Source organism: Brugia malayi (genome assembly GCF_000002995.4).
Source record: "Brugia malayi strain FR3 genome assembly, contig: Bm_v4_ChrX_scaffold_001, whole genome shotgun sequence".
NCBI classification, from domain to species: domain Eukaryota; kingdom Metazoa; phylum Nematoda; class Chromadorea; order Rhabditida; family Onchocercidae; genus Brugia; species Brugia malayi.
The window spans coordinates 22,596,717-22,613,891 of record NW_025062479.1 but is presented as its reverse complement, the minus strand read 5'-3'; the positions used below and the strand labels follow the sequence as shown (position 1 = coordinate 22,613,891).

The 17,175-nt window shown below is 24.8% G+C and overlaps 2 protein-coding genes and 1 non-coding gene across 3 annotated transcripts; 1 reads left to right on the top strand and 2 right to left on the bottom strand.

Annotated features, from left to right (window-relative positions):
• Positions 1 to 1,916: 1,916 nt before the first annotated feature.
• Bm1938 (BmSERPIN, putative) lies at positions 1,917 to 3,890 on the top strand (the record flags this gene model as incomplete). The annotated part of the gene is made up of 7 exons (XM_043075799.1): positions 1,917 to 1,990; positions 2,144 to 2,316; positions 2,464 to 2,675; positions 2,823 to 3,014; positions 3,092 to 3,295; positions 3,505 to 3,669; positions 3,735 to 3,890. The coding sequence occupies 7 exons, from the start codon at positions 1,917 to 1,919 to the stop codon at positions 3,888 to 3,890; spliced, it is 1,176 nt and encodes a 391-aa protein (XP_042931733.1).
• Positions 3,891 to 6,271: 2,381 nt separating this feature from the next.
• On the bottom strand, positions 6,272 to 16,350 carry Bm3911 (TPR Domain containing protein; the record flags this gene model as incomplete). Its single annotated transcript, XM_043075798.1, has 9 exons — positions 6,272 to 6,393; positions 6,853 to 7,094; positions 7,481 to 7,614; positions 7,871 to 8,042; positions 8,582 to 8,733; positions 11,994 to 12,122; positions 12,248 to 12,421; positions 13,000 to 13,192; positions 16,055 to 16,350. 9 exons carry the CDS (start codon positions 16,348 to 16,350, stop codon positions 6,272 to 6,274), a joined length of 1,614 nt encoding a protein of 537 aa, XP_042931732.1.
• On the bottom strand, positions 6,711 to 6,800 carry Bm14541. The gene has a single exon. It is a non-coding gene; the product is annotated as a tRNA-Tyr (tRNA).
• Positions 16,351 to 17,175: the final 825 nt, after the last annotated feature.

Sequence of the window (17,175 nt, the reverse complement as noted above, 5' to 3'; positions counted from 1 at the left end):
ACATTACAACAACACCAAAAAATATTATAATATATTCTATAAACCAACTTTTCCTAATATTATTAAATGAATGAGTCCTGTAAATTAATTCAACAGTTATTTTTAAATCAAATAAGAATCAAAAATTTGGATAATAACTCCAACAATAATTGCAATGACGCTGCATGGATGAATTTAGATGAAATATATTTACCATTTTTTTTTTTTTTTCAAAATTTAGATGAAATATAATTATTCAATAATTTTCTCTAATTCATATCAGGAACATTTCAACCAATATATTCTACTTTTTTTTTTCTTTTTTTTGCAACAGTAAATAAATAATTCAATTCATCTATAAACATTACCATTAAAAAATATACCGAAAACTAAATCTACAAAATGGTTGAATAATTCAGCTGGAATTGAGTATGACAAAAATTCAGGAACAATAGAAAATTCATAGGTTGGAGCGAGAATCAATTGGATAATACTATATCAAAGTTATTTTACTGTTTTTCAAGAAAAAAAGCGGATGAAAAAGGATTTGTTTAAAATGTATTCCTTAATTATTATTTATTAAACCTTTTTTTCATCTTTTGATTTCTTAAAATTCAATTAAATTTAATAAATGCCAAGTATTGTTGGCCAAATCAGATTTGTTAATTGTCATGCATACAATAATATATTTTTTTTTATTATTTGTAAAATAATATGGCTGGGACAATGATTCAAATCATGAGCTATCATTATTAGCCAATTGATCGATGTTTATGGCCTGAAGCATTTGAATTTACAAGAATTGCTATTCTTAAATGAACTGAACTCTGCTTCACTGCAATATTCATAAATTAGGCGAAAAATTTTTACAATTAATAGATTTACGTCAAATAAAATGAAAATTACATGTCAAACTCTCACTCCCACTAAATGGCTTAGCATATTGGCTATTTCTAGTAGCCTAGGCTTTTAAACTTTTTTAATCAACAAATATGCTATTCCTGAAACACTTGGTTTACAAAAACTGTTAACTGAAGAACGGAGCATACTGTAGAACGAAGCATACTGTAGGATAAATGAAATGTGTTACAGTTTTTACAGTATTTCTGTAACGATAACACCGCAAGGCTAAGTTGTCTTGGCCAATGCAATTATTTGGCTGGATTTGTTCAGATTTTCATCTTTTGCAAGAAGCTAATCGAAAAATTAGAAAAGTTTGACAGCATAACTTATGAAAGGTAAAATCTATCATTGTGTGAGCTAATGGTAATTTTTATTAATTTTGAAAATATATTCAGTGCTGGCCTTGGTTATTGCAAACGAGTAGTTTTGACACCGAACAGGAATGATTGTAATAAAAATGACAAAGCAATGCTCTTCTTCTGTTGACATTTTGGAAAATGCGATTGTTTTGATAAGGAATAATAGACCATTGAAGATTAACGATCAAGAATGTTTGTTTTGTTGGATATTAATTTTGAGAAGAATTATGTATCAGAAATGCTCTCCCAGTTACCGTATCGAAATGTGAAAACAAGCGTTTTTATTATTTGCACAGGTTGAATGATATGATAAAAATATATGAAAATGTTTTTATTAAAAAAGTGTTTTTGTATTTGAGAGCGAAAGATCAGCTAAAGAGGCTTAACAGCAGACAAATGTCAATGTTTGACCTAAAATCAACGATATAAATATCCCACAGCAATGGTGGCATTCTACTGATATCGACACCGATCACGTTTGTTCGACACCGATCACGTTTGTTCGTGCTGTTACGATCCAGATTAAGTGGTTTATTCACAAGTAGACTTAGACTTTAGAATCATTAATTCTAAATAATTTGTCACTCACTCACAGTGATATCTGCGAATATTAGAAATGTATCGTATTCGAATGATAATTTTAGTACCTTTGAAAGCGCTCATTGATATTTCAGAATGAAAAATCAAACAATTACCGCCATATTTGTTCTAGTTGCAAGCGCTCAATTCGTCTTTATACTTGGACAAATGTATGCAAAGAAGAAAGAAACTAATATTTTAGAAAAAATCAAATAGCCTTAGATAACGCTCTATTATCAATGTTTGACCATCGTAGTGATAATTTTTTTTGGTAGATCGTCAAACTTAGCTTTTTTAACTTTCTTCATTAATGGACTTTTCAGTTCGTTAACGGAACGTGCGCAGTTAGACTTTGCGGTAAGTTTACTGCAAAACGTTGCGGAAAGCGACAAATCATCCGTTCTCTCACCATTTTCGGTTTCAACTTCACTTTTTATTGCTTACCTTGCAGCGGACGGTGAAACGAAGCAGCAACTGCAGAGTGTCCTTGGAAAAGGTAATTATAACTTGAAATGTGCAAATTCGAAAATTTTACTTTTTTGTCTAGACAACCACTGAGAATACTATTCCGCCATGACATTTTACCTGTCGTCAAAGCCAAGCCAAGAATGTTATCAGTAAAGAAATGATAAAATAATTTCAGATGCTAGCATATCAGAATTCCGACTTCATTTTGCTAAACAACTGGCTTATATCGCAAGGGCAGGAAGCAGAAATTACACGTTAACTGTAGCAAATCGTCTTTACGTACGAGAGGGACTCAGTGTAAAAGAGAGTTTCCAAAGAGTGCTCAGTTTCTATTACAGCGACTTATTGCATAAATTTAGTTTTGGACAAAGAAATAGACTTGTTCAGGTATAATCTATGATAAAAAGCAAAGGTTCAGGTGAAATAAAGAGAGAAAGGTGAAGAGAAAAGGGATCAAATCGTTATTTTACTTTTTTAAATTTATCATTTAATAAAATTTCATTCAATTTATCATTTAGTAAAATTACTTTTCAGCAAATCAATAATTGGATTTCGAGTAAGACAAACAATAAAGTTAGAAATATTATAACAACGCGTAGTATCACCGAAGATACCAGAATGTTACTTATGAATGCAATTCATTTCAAAGGCACCTGGACAGTACAATTCATTGATTTTGCAACTAAACAAAAGCAATTTCACATTTCTGAAAATGAAGTGAAACTGGTAATTATGAATGCATAATTAGATTAATTGTTTTAAAATGATGGCACACTGAATAAGTTCATTTCTTGTCGGTTCAGGTACCAATGATGTCAAAATCGGATACAGTTCCGTATTACGAAGATGATGCTGTGAAAGTTATCAAATTACCTTACATTGGTGATGAAGTAGAGATGGTTATCATATTGCCAAGAAGACGTTTCGGCTTATCCGATGTACTGGAAAATTTGTCAGGCGAAAAGCTACTTAAATACGTCAATGAAGCAACGAACCGAAGTGTTTCCGTAAGTCACCTGTCCATTTCTAATTAAAGATTTTTTTTTTTGAAAGGTAGAAAAGAGAAACAAAATTTTGAAAGGTAAAAAGAGAAATTTGAGCGGAATGATTCTGTTACCATTTCTGTTTCGTACCGAATTGATGTTTTTTCCCTTTCTAAATTATCATGGAAGAGAGAATTTAGTCGATGTAACTTTAAAGTTATTTTTAATTTTAGATTAAATTGCCAAGATTCAAAGTGGAAGAAAAACGAAATTTGAATAGTGCTCTGCAGGCAATTGGCATCACAGATGCTTTCAGCGGAAATGCTAATTTCGAAGAACTTTTTAATAACTCACTTCCAATTTCTATTGGCAAAATTATTCATGCAGGTTTCATTGAGGTTTGTGTAAACTTTCTTTGCTTCATTATTGGAAATTTATTAATGACTTAATTAATTACTTACAGGTAAATGAGAAAGGGACAGAATCAGCTGCTGCAACAATAATTGAATTAGAGGATCGCATGGGTTCATCGAGAAATTTCAACGCTGATCAACCATTCCTCTTTGCAATTGTTAAAGACTTAAAGACAGTTTTGTTCCTAGGACAATATGTCAAATAGTCGAATGATCCTTTGTACTTTTCGTCATTTTTGTTGCTATGCATATGCATATGATAAATTTTTAGGCATATTCAGTGTTATATTTAAGTCTCACATTCACATCGTCAATATTGGTTGTCACTTTGAATTCTTTATACATACGTAAGCTAAGGTAAAGGTAAACTTAAGTAAGCTTCGATCATTTTGCAAATACGTAAGTTTGACGGAATCTATCAGACAATAGTTCAAAATTCTTTTCACGTCATTTTTTTTTAACAGTAGAAAATGTGCATAATTAATTGAGGTTGCTGAAAAAATTCAGTTATTGTCAACTTATTCAATCCGGAATACTGTTACCGTGACTGTGACAACCCAATGTTGACAAGATTCTAGACTACGTGTCTTATCAACATTATCATTCGGTCACTTCACGACTAACTGTTGACGATCACTTCCTCATATGAGAAATTTGTGGTTCTAAACACCTAAAAGGAGCCATTTGGATTCCTCTGGAACATATGAATTCAAATTCTTGCATAATCACTGATTAAAAATATGAGATCAATCGATAATGCCATATGCTAACATTGAGTGAAGCCAAAAAATTGAAATACTTAGATTATCATGTTAAAGTAATCGTAATAATTTTGTATTAAATCCATAAGATAGAAATTTGTAGACTAATTTGTAGACCAAAGATTTTCTTTTCTTATATAAATATTCATTCCATGGGCAAATAAAAAACTATTTTAGTTTCATAGCTTAGTTGAATGAAATTATTTATCCAACATACATCTTCCAATTCTTGCTTAATATTTTTTAAATAAATTGCTTCCAATTTTATTATCTAAAAACCAAACTTAAATTTAACGGTTAAAATGTTTGTAAGTCTTTTGTTCAATTAATTCGCATTGTTATAAGTCAAATTATAATTACAATATCAAAATATTGTTGAGATCGTCCATTTTGCAGTTATTACCACAAATAATTGATCCAACACTATAAAGCAATTCTCTGTATCAATCAAAAGTGAAATCATTTCTTTTTTAATTTTATTTTTTTTTCAAATTACTATAATTATGCGCTTTGTTTGTAGGCCAACGCCGACTATATAAAAAATTAAAATCATTGTTTGCGGTTAATTTTTTCGATGCAGCAAAATTCGATTTTCGGATTGTCGCAGCGTCACTCAGTTCATTTTCAACAAACGATGGCATAGCAACAGCAATGGCAATAATGGAAGGAAAGAATGACAATTAGAAAGCAAAAAGTGCGACAATTGCGCCCAGTAGGCTGTTTGGTTTAATTTAATATTTAATTTGTTCGTTCAATTCGTTGCTATTAAGCGTAATATTGTATGATATCATGCAACAACAGTAAAGCTATTATTGAACATTGACAACAACAAAAAAATGCTAATAAATCTTCCTTCACAATTTAGTTATTACTTGTAATTGAATAGCTATTTGATTTCCAATTATCAATGATTTTCAAGTTTTATCAATAATAATTTATGACTAGAGATATTTTAACTATATCTTATTCATTGAATTATTTTTAATTCATTTAAATAAAATTCGTACACTCATTTTATTAGACATTTTAACCTTCTTCATGTTTTATGCTTTATTACAAATTTCTACTTTTGCTTCAAAACCTTTTTTAATTTTAATTTATCGAAACTGATCTATTTTAAATAAAAAATCTATTTAAACATCTATTTAAACTATTTAAACAATGCTAACCTATTTTGATAATCCTTCCAAATTTGTTTACGTTTCCATTCTTATTCCTATTTATCCATTAATCTGTCTACATATGTTGACACTTCTTGTACTCACATGTCTCTCTTCACGTGTTGACGTTCTGTTCACGTTGGCATAAATTACAAACTCTTATTTACGCTTAACAATGATCAGTGGCTTCTATGTTTTTAATATCAAAGACATTTGCTCTCATCTCTTTTACGTCTTTTTAAGTATTTATAAAGTTTAGAATCGTTCAGATAACACTTAATTTCCTCAATTTTTTTTTTAAGCGTATTATGCTGTCAATTTAAAATATTACTTTTAAATTTGTTATTTTTAAACTTTTAAATATTCACAATTCTAAATATTTTTGGGCATACATTTCAGTTCTTTCTTTTCGCAAAATTTATTTTTCATTTTGATACATTTTTGAGCATATAAATCATTTAATATTGGCTATAAAAAAATATGAAAAAAATATACAAAAATGTTGGAAAAAAATTTATACACAAACCAAATTAGCAGAAATTAAGGAGAAATCAATTGTTCAATATTTTTAATACTGAATTTTAAATTTTAAATGAACTCTGAGTTATTTACAAAATTTAATTTTCTTTCTCTTAACAATTTGTCATACTGATCAAAATTCATTCATCATTTTGTTGTCAACTTATTCCTGTGTCGTTGAACATTTTCAGATTGTTGTTGAAATTGAAATGCTTTCAAATATGCAAATTTTGCCTTCTCAAATTTATTCCAACGATGATAAAGTGTACCTTAAATAATTCTATGTTACTGCAGAATGTAAAAAAAAAAAGTGAAAAACTCTACATAAGATAGTAAAAAAAAAAGCAAAAAAACCATATTTTTATATGATAAAATATAAAAAAGTAAATAAAAAAAAATAAGCAAAGTATTTTTATAAAAAGTAAATAAAAAAAAGTGAAAAAGTAAGAAAAAAATAAAATAAAAAGCAAATTTTTCTTTTTTTCTTTTCAAAAATATCAAAACTCTCTCATAACAATCAATAATTAGCATAACTCAGATATTATACTAACTATTAAATTGTCATTTTCATCAGCAAAAGCCAGACTCCAACCAGCCGGATTCGAACCAGCGACCTAAGGATTACTGTGATGTCACACGCTACAGTCCTCCGCTCTACCAACTGAGCTATGGTTGGTCTTCCTCCAAGACAGAAACTTTTGTTTACAAATAATTAGCAAATAATTTACCGATATTTTTCCAATAAGTTATTGCTGTTGGTTCTAATTCTACAGCTGATAGTAGGAACTTTTCGGCACTGTCATACTGTCCAAGTTTACCATAACAAGTGCCTAGCTGAGAAAGGATTGATGCATCCTTGCTATGATATTTAAGCACCTTATCAGCTAGGCTAATTACTTCCGCACAATTATTTGTCTCATCAAGTAATACCAACAAATTCAACCAGGCTTGTTTGTGACTAGGATTTGCTCTAAAACAAAATAATTCAAATTATGGTACTAATTAAAATATAATAATATCTTAAAATACATTAGGCATATCGAAATTTAAATTTGCATATACGATGAACATACAAAATGAACTATAAGCGTAATTTTAATTTTGATTAAAAATTTAATAAAAAAAGAAAGAAAGAAAAGAAAAAAATATAAACGAATATACTAAGGTATGCAGAGTTACGAATAGTGCCTTTTAATTTTAGACTTATATAAAAAATTTGAAACTAAAATGCTATTTGATTATTTGAAAATATAAATTTCCATTTTCTCGTCTTTAGGAAAATTCAATTACTTATTATTTTTCTTGCTAAAAAAAAAGTGACATTCCTCTCGAGAATGCTACTTTTTATTCTATCACCTGGTAATATTTTGCCAAATTTCCCTTGCATAGGTTTTTTGATTTTGTTGCAAATAAAGTAAGCCCATGTTGTATAAACAATCCGGATACGGAAAACGTAAACTGAGTGCTTGTTCGAAACTATTTTCCGCATCCTGAATGTAATTATAAAAAATTTCCTCTAATTATTTTGCTAATAAAATTGTAAAAAATTTTTTAGATGGTATTATTTAATAATCCAACTATATTGCTGTGAAAAAAGTATCTTTCATTTTCATTTTTCCTTTCCTAAATCAAAGTCTTATCACTAATTAAAATTTTTTTTATTAATTTCAGAAAAAATTTATGCCATATTAACTATTATTTATTAATATGAGCCCAAATTTAGGTATGAAAAATGAAATGACTAACTTTATATCGTTTCTGGGCCAATTGCGCAAGTCCAAGATTCATCCATGCAGCTGCAAAATTTGGCCTTATTTTGATGGCTTTACGAAGGAGTTGTTCAGCTTCCAAATTTCGATCATATTTAAGATAAATGTTTGCTAAATTATTCATTGCATTTTCGTAGGTGGGATTTAACCTAAAACTAGACTGTAATTAAAATTATTTTGATTAACAAGAACAAAGCTTAATGAGAAAAAAGAAGTTAGGCATGAGAAAAAACAAAATTTTAAAAAAGAAAAGAAGATACTTTAGCAAATCACATATGATAGTGATATTTACTCAAACAATAACAGTGCAAACAATGCAATTGTTATTGTTTAAGCAAATTAATTTGACATAAACATGCAAGTATAAATAGCATAATTACAATACAAAACCGCAGCATTAAAAAAAAAAAGCCATTTGCTATTTGTAAAAAAAAATATAAAAGATTATACAAGAAAAAAATTTTTTAATTTTTTTAAAATTTTCAAGAAAAAATTTTTAACTTTAAAAATTGGAAAAAAAAATAATTTTTAAAGATTAATTTTAATTAATTTTAGCCTATCATTTTCAAATGTTTAATTTCAATCTAAAATTTTCATTAGCATATTCATTTCTCGATTAATTAATAATAACTGTAATTTGTCATTGCCATTATTATAACTTTCAGCATTTACTAATTATAAGATATACCTTATTGCATTTGCATAATTAACAGTTGCACGACTGATATCACCGTTATCAGCCATAATTTTTGCTATATTATAATGAATTTTTGCATTATTTGGACAAACTTTTAAGCCACTTTTGTATAAATCTAATTCATTTCTCCATTCCAAACTACGCTGAAAACTTTTTTTATTTTTTTCATTGACAGTAAAAACTTATATAAAAGTATAAATTTGACTAGAAATCATCTAACATTTGTTAAATGATTTCCAAAAATACATTATGCATAGTGGCTGAAATGAAAATTGAATTATAAGTGATACTAATTAGAAGAAAATAATACTTATCATTGTATATTATTTATTTTTTCAACATCTTTCAAAAAAATGTTATGTTATTACTCGAATTGTTATTACTGTTGTTATCATTAATGCTGTTTATTTATTTATAGAATCATTATTATTATTATTATTATTATTATTATTATTATTTATTATAATTATTATTATTATTACCGTCGTGTTATTTATTTATTTATTTATAGAATTATTATTGTTGTTATTATTATTATTATTATTATTATTATTATTATTATTATTATTATTATTACTGTCGTGTTATTTATTTATTTATTTATAGAATTATTATTGTTATTATTATTATTATTATTATTATTATTATTATTATTATTATTATTATTATTATTATTATTATATTATTGGTCGTGTTATTTATTTATTTATAGAATTATTATTATTGTTATTATTACTATCATATTATTTATTTATAAAATTATTATTATTATTATTACCGCATTATTTATCTAAAGATTTATTATTACTACCGTATTATTTATTTATTTTAGAATTATTATTACTATTGCTATCATTACTGCCGTATTATTTATTTATTTGTAGAAATATTATTACTATTGTTATTATTACTACCATATTATTTATTTATTTATTATTGCTACTATTATTATTGATTATTATTGTTAATTATTATTTTTAATCGTTATTATCTTACCTTGTATGATTTGATAAAAAACATAATAAAAATTATTGTTGTGACACTTTTTAGGATATTTGCGCTTTTATTTCTTATCATAACTTCTTCCGTTTTTTCATATGCGCAAACGGTAATTAAGCAAAAGGCAACTGATGGCAAATAAAGCACTCTTTCAGCAAGCACAAATCCAACGGTAACAAAAATATTGCTAGCAGGTAGAAATGTTATAATATAAAAAACGATTGAAAATATTCGAAGTCTGAAAAATAAATTCAAAAATTAAACTTTTTAATCAAATTTATAATCATCTTTATAATCTCAAAAATAAATTAATATTTATTAGAATTTCTTTAAAAAAATTTAATTCTCATATCATAATTTATTGAAATGCATACATATTTATTATGAAAGTAGGAAAGGAATATTTTTTTTTAAATAATATCATTATATTTTGACCAAAAAAAAAAAATTAACACTTAAACTATACGTTAAATTAGATGAAAAGTTAATCAAAGTGTAAAATTTAATGGAAAAAATTATATTTCATACAATTTAAAGTTTTATAATCAATAAAACTCTTTTTGACAATAGCAATAGAAATTGAGAATTTTAAGCATTTTATTGAATTAGTCATATTTTAATTACAGTTATAATTTGATTGAAAAAAAAAAAAATGAAATTTATACTGCTTCTCAAAATATCCTCGAATTAATTGAATGATAAATATGATAACACCAATGATAAATATTGTTGAAATCAAAAAACGATGATCATTGATAGATTCAATCAGTGTCACACAGCCCATCGAATAATCAAAACATAAATGAAATGGATAAAGTTGTAACCAAATGTAAAGCATATAAATGTAGCAATAATTAATCAACTGAAATAAAATTGAACTGTTTTTTTTCATAATTAATGTACGAGATAATTAAATAAACTAATAAATGATTTAATTAATTAAGCAAAAAAATAAATTAGCAAATAATCAATTAATTAATTAATTAAACGAGCGAATTAAATAAATTGATTAATTAGTTATTTTTTTAGAGCACAAATTAAAAATGTGTCGAAAATTTAAAATGGAAACGAGATTTAAATTCATTTAATTAAATTAAACAAATAAATAGCTAAAATAAGCAATGTTTATAAAAAAAGAATTTTTTTCTTTTTTGCAATAAATCTACAATTTACAATTATACAATTAAATCTACAATTAAGTCTCAATTATCAAAATTGCTTTTCTACTCTAAAATTTGGTCCATTTAAAAAATTTTTGACAAATTCATTAACTTTTCTTATTTCTTATTTTTTAATCAAAACGATCGCATTGGTCATGGAATTATCTTTAAATAAAATGATTAAAATAATGAAAAAAAATCGATGATTAAACGAACTCGTAAAAACACAGATGGACAACTAGCGATCAAATTATCATTTGGACTAAATTGAGGAGATTGAAATCCATTAATTGAAAATCGAAACAGCAATAAAGCAATGCATATCATTGAACATATCATCACCCGACGTATGCAATCACAATATTGTTGCTATAATATAAAATTTTAAAATTTAAAAAAAAAAAAAAAAATTGCAAAAAAAAGAAAATTTGATAATTTTGATAGAAATTTAAAATTTCTCTTTTGAGTTGAAATTTTTCGGTGTTAATTAGGCGCATAATTGCTAGCATATTAAAATTTCGATTAAAATTAGATTAGAATGGAATATCGAAAGTATTTGGTTTCGTTTGGTTTAAATGTTATTATTTAATTAAGCCAATAATTAACCTTTCTAATAATTAATTTCCCAATTATTTTTTTCCAAGAAAGATTCAAAATTTGTTTTTCGAACTTATGCAAAAACAAAACAAAAAAAAAAAAAAAAAAAGGAAATTGTTAGTAACTTTTTTGTTTACCTCAAAATTGTTTACTTTTTAGCTTATCCACAAAAAGAAAACATACAAAAAAAGAGCTCTTTTATTTGAAAATATTCGCTAAATTTAAAATTTTCAAACGGATAAAAAAATTTGAGCAAATATGAAAAATTCAAATATCATACAAATAATGTTAATTAAATCATATATTTGCATGAAAGTTATCAAATATGATTTCCATCGAGAAAAATATCGGAAAACAATGAAAAATAATTAAGAAACAAATACATCGATAGAAATAAGGAAAGTTTTATCACACAAATTGTTTATTTAATTACTTCTTCTGTAATAGTAATATTTTTTATTAGAATTTTACTGCAATACTATTTAAGACTGAAATGTAATATATTTAAAAGATGAAATAATTAGTTTACAAAAAATTCATGTAAATATGTTAAAAATATTATAAACAGAAAGGTCATAGGTCAACTCAAGTGCTTTCATATTAATTAGTTATTATGCAATTAATGCAAAAAAAAAAAAAAAACATACAATTATATGTGCTGTACTCTTATCAATTTCATTATTACTTCCATCACTATTCATTCGTTTTCTAAATGCAATAAAGAATCGAATTGGTGAAATATTTGATGCGCAAATGTCAAATGTTGCACAAAGTGGCTGTAAAAAGTAATTTTTAATAAATGAAATTTAATTTAATTTTTGAATAATATCAAAAAAAAAAGAAAAAAAAAACGATTAATTAATAATTAAAAAATAAAATTTTATAACTGATGTAAACAAACCATAACAACAATTCCTTGTTCCTTACTAAACAATGCGATTGCGCTGAGTGATACAATCGTAAATTTTGATTTCATTGAAAATTCTGATTTACACCAACATTTGATGTATAAATGTAATGCAGTAAGTGTAAATAATGTCATTAATAATTCAGATCGACCTACTATACTTGCTACCTGCAAGAAATTTTTTTATTCTTTAATAAATTTTTTTAAAAAAAAAACGAAAACAAAAAATTTACTAATTTGCTTTTTTAACTTCCAAAAAATTATAATATGTTTTTTTTTTTTTCATTTTCACTTATTTTACGAAGAATTTGATTGTAAATTAAATCAAAGTAATATAAATGACAAAAATTCCTAAAATAACTATTACTAATAATATTTGAAAAAAAAAGAACGAAGTACATTTATTTGAATGAAATTTTTGATGCCATAAAATAATGAAAAAAAAAAAAAAGTTTACAGAATTTGAAACTTATAAATTGAACATTTCCAGTCTTATTCAATCGATTTTATTTTTTTTACTTAAAATTAAAAAAACTATTCCAAATGTTATATCTTTTAATATTAATAAATTTAGGAAGAAAAATGAAAGAAATAAGAGGAAAACAAAAAAAAAAAAAAAAAAACAAATATCTTTTCATTTAAATTAAAAAAACTATACCAAATACTACATCTTTCAATAATGTTAATAAATTTAGAAAGAAAAATGAAAGGAAAGAAATATCTTTTATCAATTAATAATAACTTACTGCTTCAGAATGTATTGGATGGATTGCAAATAACAATGAAACATGAAAAGCTATCCGATTGGGATATTTTTCATAAAATATTTTTGATAGGTTAATTAGTATTTTATAAAGTAATACACAAATAATTGCATGTAATGTGATATTAACAATATGATAAGTTGTAGTATGAAGACCTGATATTGCATAATTGATCCTGAAAAAGTAATTAATGATTGTCCTTAGTTTGGATTAATTCAAAAATTTATTTATTAAAAGTTGCTGTTAAAGTTTAAATTTAATAATTGACAGTTATGATATTGCATTCTAATTAACTATTCAAATATAAATATTTGAATTTAAAAAGAATTGATACAATTAAATAACGATATCCCTGTTCTTTTTTTTTTTTATTTAATTAATATTTATTCTTTAAAAAATTATTTCAATTTTTCATGGCAAATAATAGAGGAATGACAAGTGTATAAGCTAAACAATAATTCTCGTAGCAAAATAATTTGTGCTTTGAAATTTTAAAATTTTAATAAAATCCAAATGTCATAGAAAAAGAAATGATGGCAAATGCAATAATGTCTTTAATGAAAATTTTTGGATTGACAATAAAATTGCGCAATTCCTCTTAAACAAATAAAAAAGAAATGAAAGCCTTATGGTAAGATTATGGTAAGTGTTACTCGTAATCCTTGCTAATTAAATATTTGAATTAATTTAATGCTCATCCAAATGATCGATTCTTAATCTAAAAATACTAAAGTACTAAAATTAATTTACCGAAACAATGTCTCTCTTTTTTTTTCCTTTTTTTTTAAATATAAAATTTTACATCTTATAACAAAATTAGTATATAGTTTGTGCATTTTAATTAAATTAAAGAATTAAATGTAAATGCTTTGTAAACGAGAGAGAGAGAGAGAGAGAGAGAGAGAGAAGGAACAAAAAGATTTTTAATGAAGAAAAAAAAAATTGATTTATTTACTACAAAAAATATTTAATTTATTTACTACAATAATTAATTTCATACTTATTAATAATTTCTTTTTTTTCCCCATTCAAATATTTTTAAATATTTTCATATAATAATAATTTTTGTGCATTTTAACTAAATTAAAGAATTAAATGTAAATGCTTTGTAAACGAGAGAGAGAGAGAGAGAGAGAAGGAACAAAAAGATTTTTAATGATGAAAAAAAAAATTTAATTTATTTACTACAATAATTAATTTCATACTTATTAATAATTTCTTTTTTTTCCCCATTCAAATATTTTTAAATATTATCATATAATAATAATTTTTGATTGTTTGAAATTTCCAAATTCTTTTCTCTGCATTATCCATCATCCAATAAAGTTCTTCAAGCTTACTTCCTTCTTTCATAACATTAATTTGCATAAATTGCACTTGTATGGCTAGTTATTTCATTTTATGGAACATAAATTTGCCCCAAACAACAAGCAAATTCACTCGATGACCCTTAGGCTAGTACTAGGCACTTATAATTACATCAATCATTTTCACACCACACAAAAGTATTCATGAATAACCTGTCTTGTAATCAAATTATTTTATAAATCCATTTAAAGGCTCATCAACTATTACTTAAATTTAGTCTAAGTAATAGCTGCAGTAAGATTAAGTAATGGATATAAGTAGTAGAGTAAGAAATTTATTAAGTTAATATTTAAAAGTTAAATTTGCAGAGAACTTCTTTCTTCAAGAGAAAACGAATAAAAGAGGAAAAGGAGAGAGAGAGAGAGAGAGAGAGAGAGAGAGAAATTCAATGGTACCATTCTATTCAAATGAGAAAATCATTTATTATAAAGTAGCTAAGTGTCAATGCATATTATCAATGTTTGAGATTTAAAAAAAAAAAAAGCAAAAAGAAAAAAAAAATTAGACTAAAAGCTTAATAATTGATCTGTGCCCTTTTAGGATGATATTGCATTAAAAACAGTACTTTAAGGCTATTTCATCTGTTGTGATGAACATCTGGCTCATCCGATATTCAAGTATTCTAGGACATCTGACCACTTCTCAGGAATGAGTAATATTTATAGCAAATAATTATTACTCTAAGCATAATTTATTAATTATTTATTTACAATGCAAATTTTTCAATTTTGAAGTGTTAACTACTGTACGATCAGTTTCTTTGCTCCTCTATCAATTTATTTAATTCAAATTGATTTTCAACTAAGTAATTAATCTATTAATTAAATTATAAAAATATTTAAATTAAAAATGAAATGTTTTTTTTTTCTTTCGTTTTTATTTTTGTTAAAAAATTGAAGAAAAAAAAACCACAAAAAATACCAAACAATTTTGAGAAAAAAAAAACAATAATTGAATTCAAAAAAAAAAAGTTAACAATAATAGTTAGAAATTTATTTTAGCGTTTGTCCAATCTGATCTTCTTTTTAGTTAAGCAATCACTTTTAAAGAAGAAAGAAAAATTTCCGATTTAAAAAAAAAAGATGAAAAAACATTGTGTTGTTATTCGAAGCGAAAAATTAAATGTATTATTGGAAATTGTTGATGAATCATTTCATCAGTAATAGGAAACGTAATTTAAAAAAAAAAAAAATTTAATTTTTGTACGCAACATAAATTAATTTTAAATAATACAGCTCTGATTAAAATTATGAAAAGAAATTTAAGTGAGATGATAAAATATATATATTTTTTTGAAAATAATAAATAATACTCAAAAAAAAAAAGAAGAGAAGACTTCTTTTGAAAAAAATAAGTATATTTGAAAAAAATATATATGAAATATTTGAGAATAATAAGTAATAATCAAAGAAAAAAATGATTTAAAAAAAGATATATACTTGAAAAGAATAAGTAATAATCATATTTGAAAATAATAAGTAATACTCAAAGAAAAAGAAGAAGAGATTTCTTTAATAAGTCTTTTTTTTTTTTGAAAATAATAAGTATATTTGAAAAAAATATATATGAAATATTTGAGAATAATAAGTAATAATCAAAGAAAAAAATGATTTAAAAAAAGATATATTTGAAAAGAATAAGTAATAATGAAAGGAAGAAAAAGACTTACGCAAAAGTAATAGTAGTAACCGGACGATATGACTTATGACTACGTGTTGATCGTATCGGATAACCCCAAAAATCACTTTCCAAAATTTTTCCAATTTGTCGAATAGCTTTATTATTGATGATAGCTTCTCGATCATCAAATACAAAATTACCATTGATATTACCACTAAAACTTAAAATTGCTGCTACCGTAATAATTGTCAAATGAAAGTATGCAGCTAACTCGTCATACTGTCGTGTTACGGTCAATCGTTGACCGAATTGTTGTAATTTCCGTGAACTGCTTTTCCATTTCATACTAATATCTTTCTGAAAAAGAGAGAGAGAGAGAGAGAGAGTGAGAGAGAAAAATATAATTCAAACGAGTATATATGAATTTAATATTATTATTATATAATTAATTTGTGTAATAATTGAATGACATTTATTTACATTTTATATATTATTTGAAATTATTTTAACTCATATCAGTGTTTATCTGAAATTATTTTAACTCATATCAGTGTTTATCTGAAATTATTTTAACTCATATCAGTGTTTATCTGAAATTATTTTAACTCATATCAGTGTTTATCTGAAATTATTTTAACTCATATCAGTGTTTATCTGAAATTATTTTAACTCATATCAGTGTTTATCTGGAATTATCTCACATATATGTACTCAATGAGCACAGAAAATTTATATGGTCGCTAAAAAATGTTAAAAAAATTAATATAAATCAGCAATTTTCTAAAAATTAATACAAAAATTATTTAAAATCAAAAAAAAAAAAAAGTTGTTAATAATAAATATATTTAAAAGGAAGAAAACTGACAAAGCATTCTAACATTAAATATCAAAAAAAAAAAAAAAAATTTTTTTTTAAATTCAAACATATTGAATTTTTTAAGAATTTTAATTCAGACATTTTGAATATTTTAAAAATTTTAATTCCACTGGGAAAGAGAAGGTTTGAAAGGTTCCTTATTCGCAATTATTGCATAAATTTAGGTTTTAGGATGGATGAATTGAACTATAAGTGGTTGGCCTAAGTAAAGCATAAGCATAAGCATAAGCATATTAGTAGCATCAATATGGCCAACCTCTTTCTATCTTTTTTCAAAAGCAGCCAACAAACAA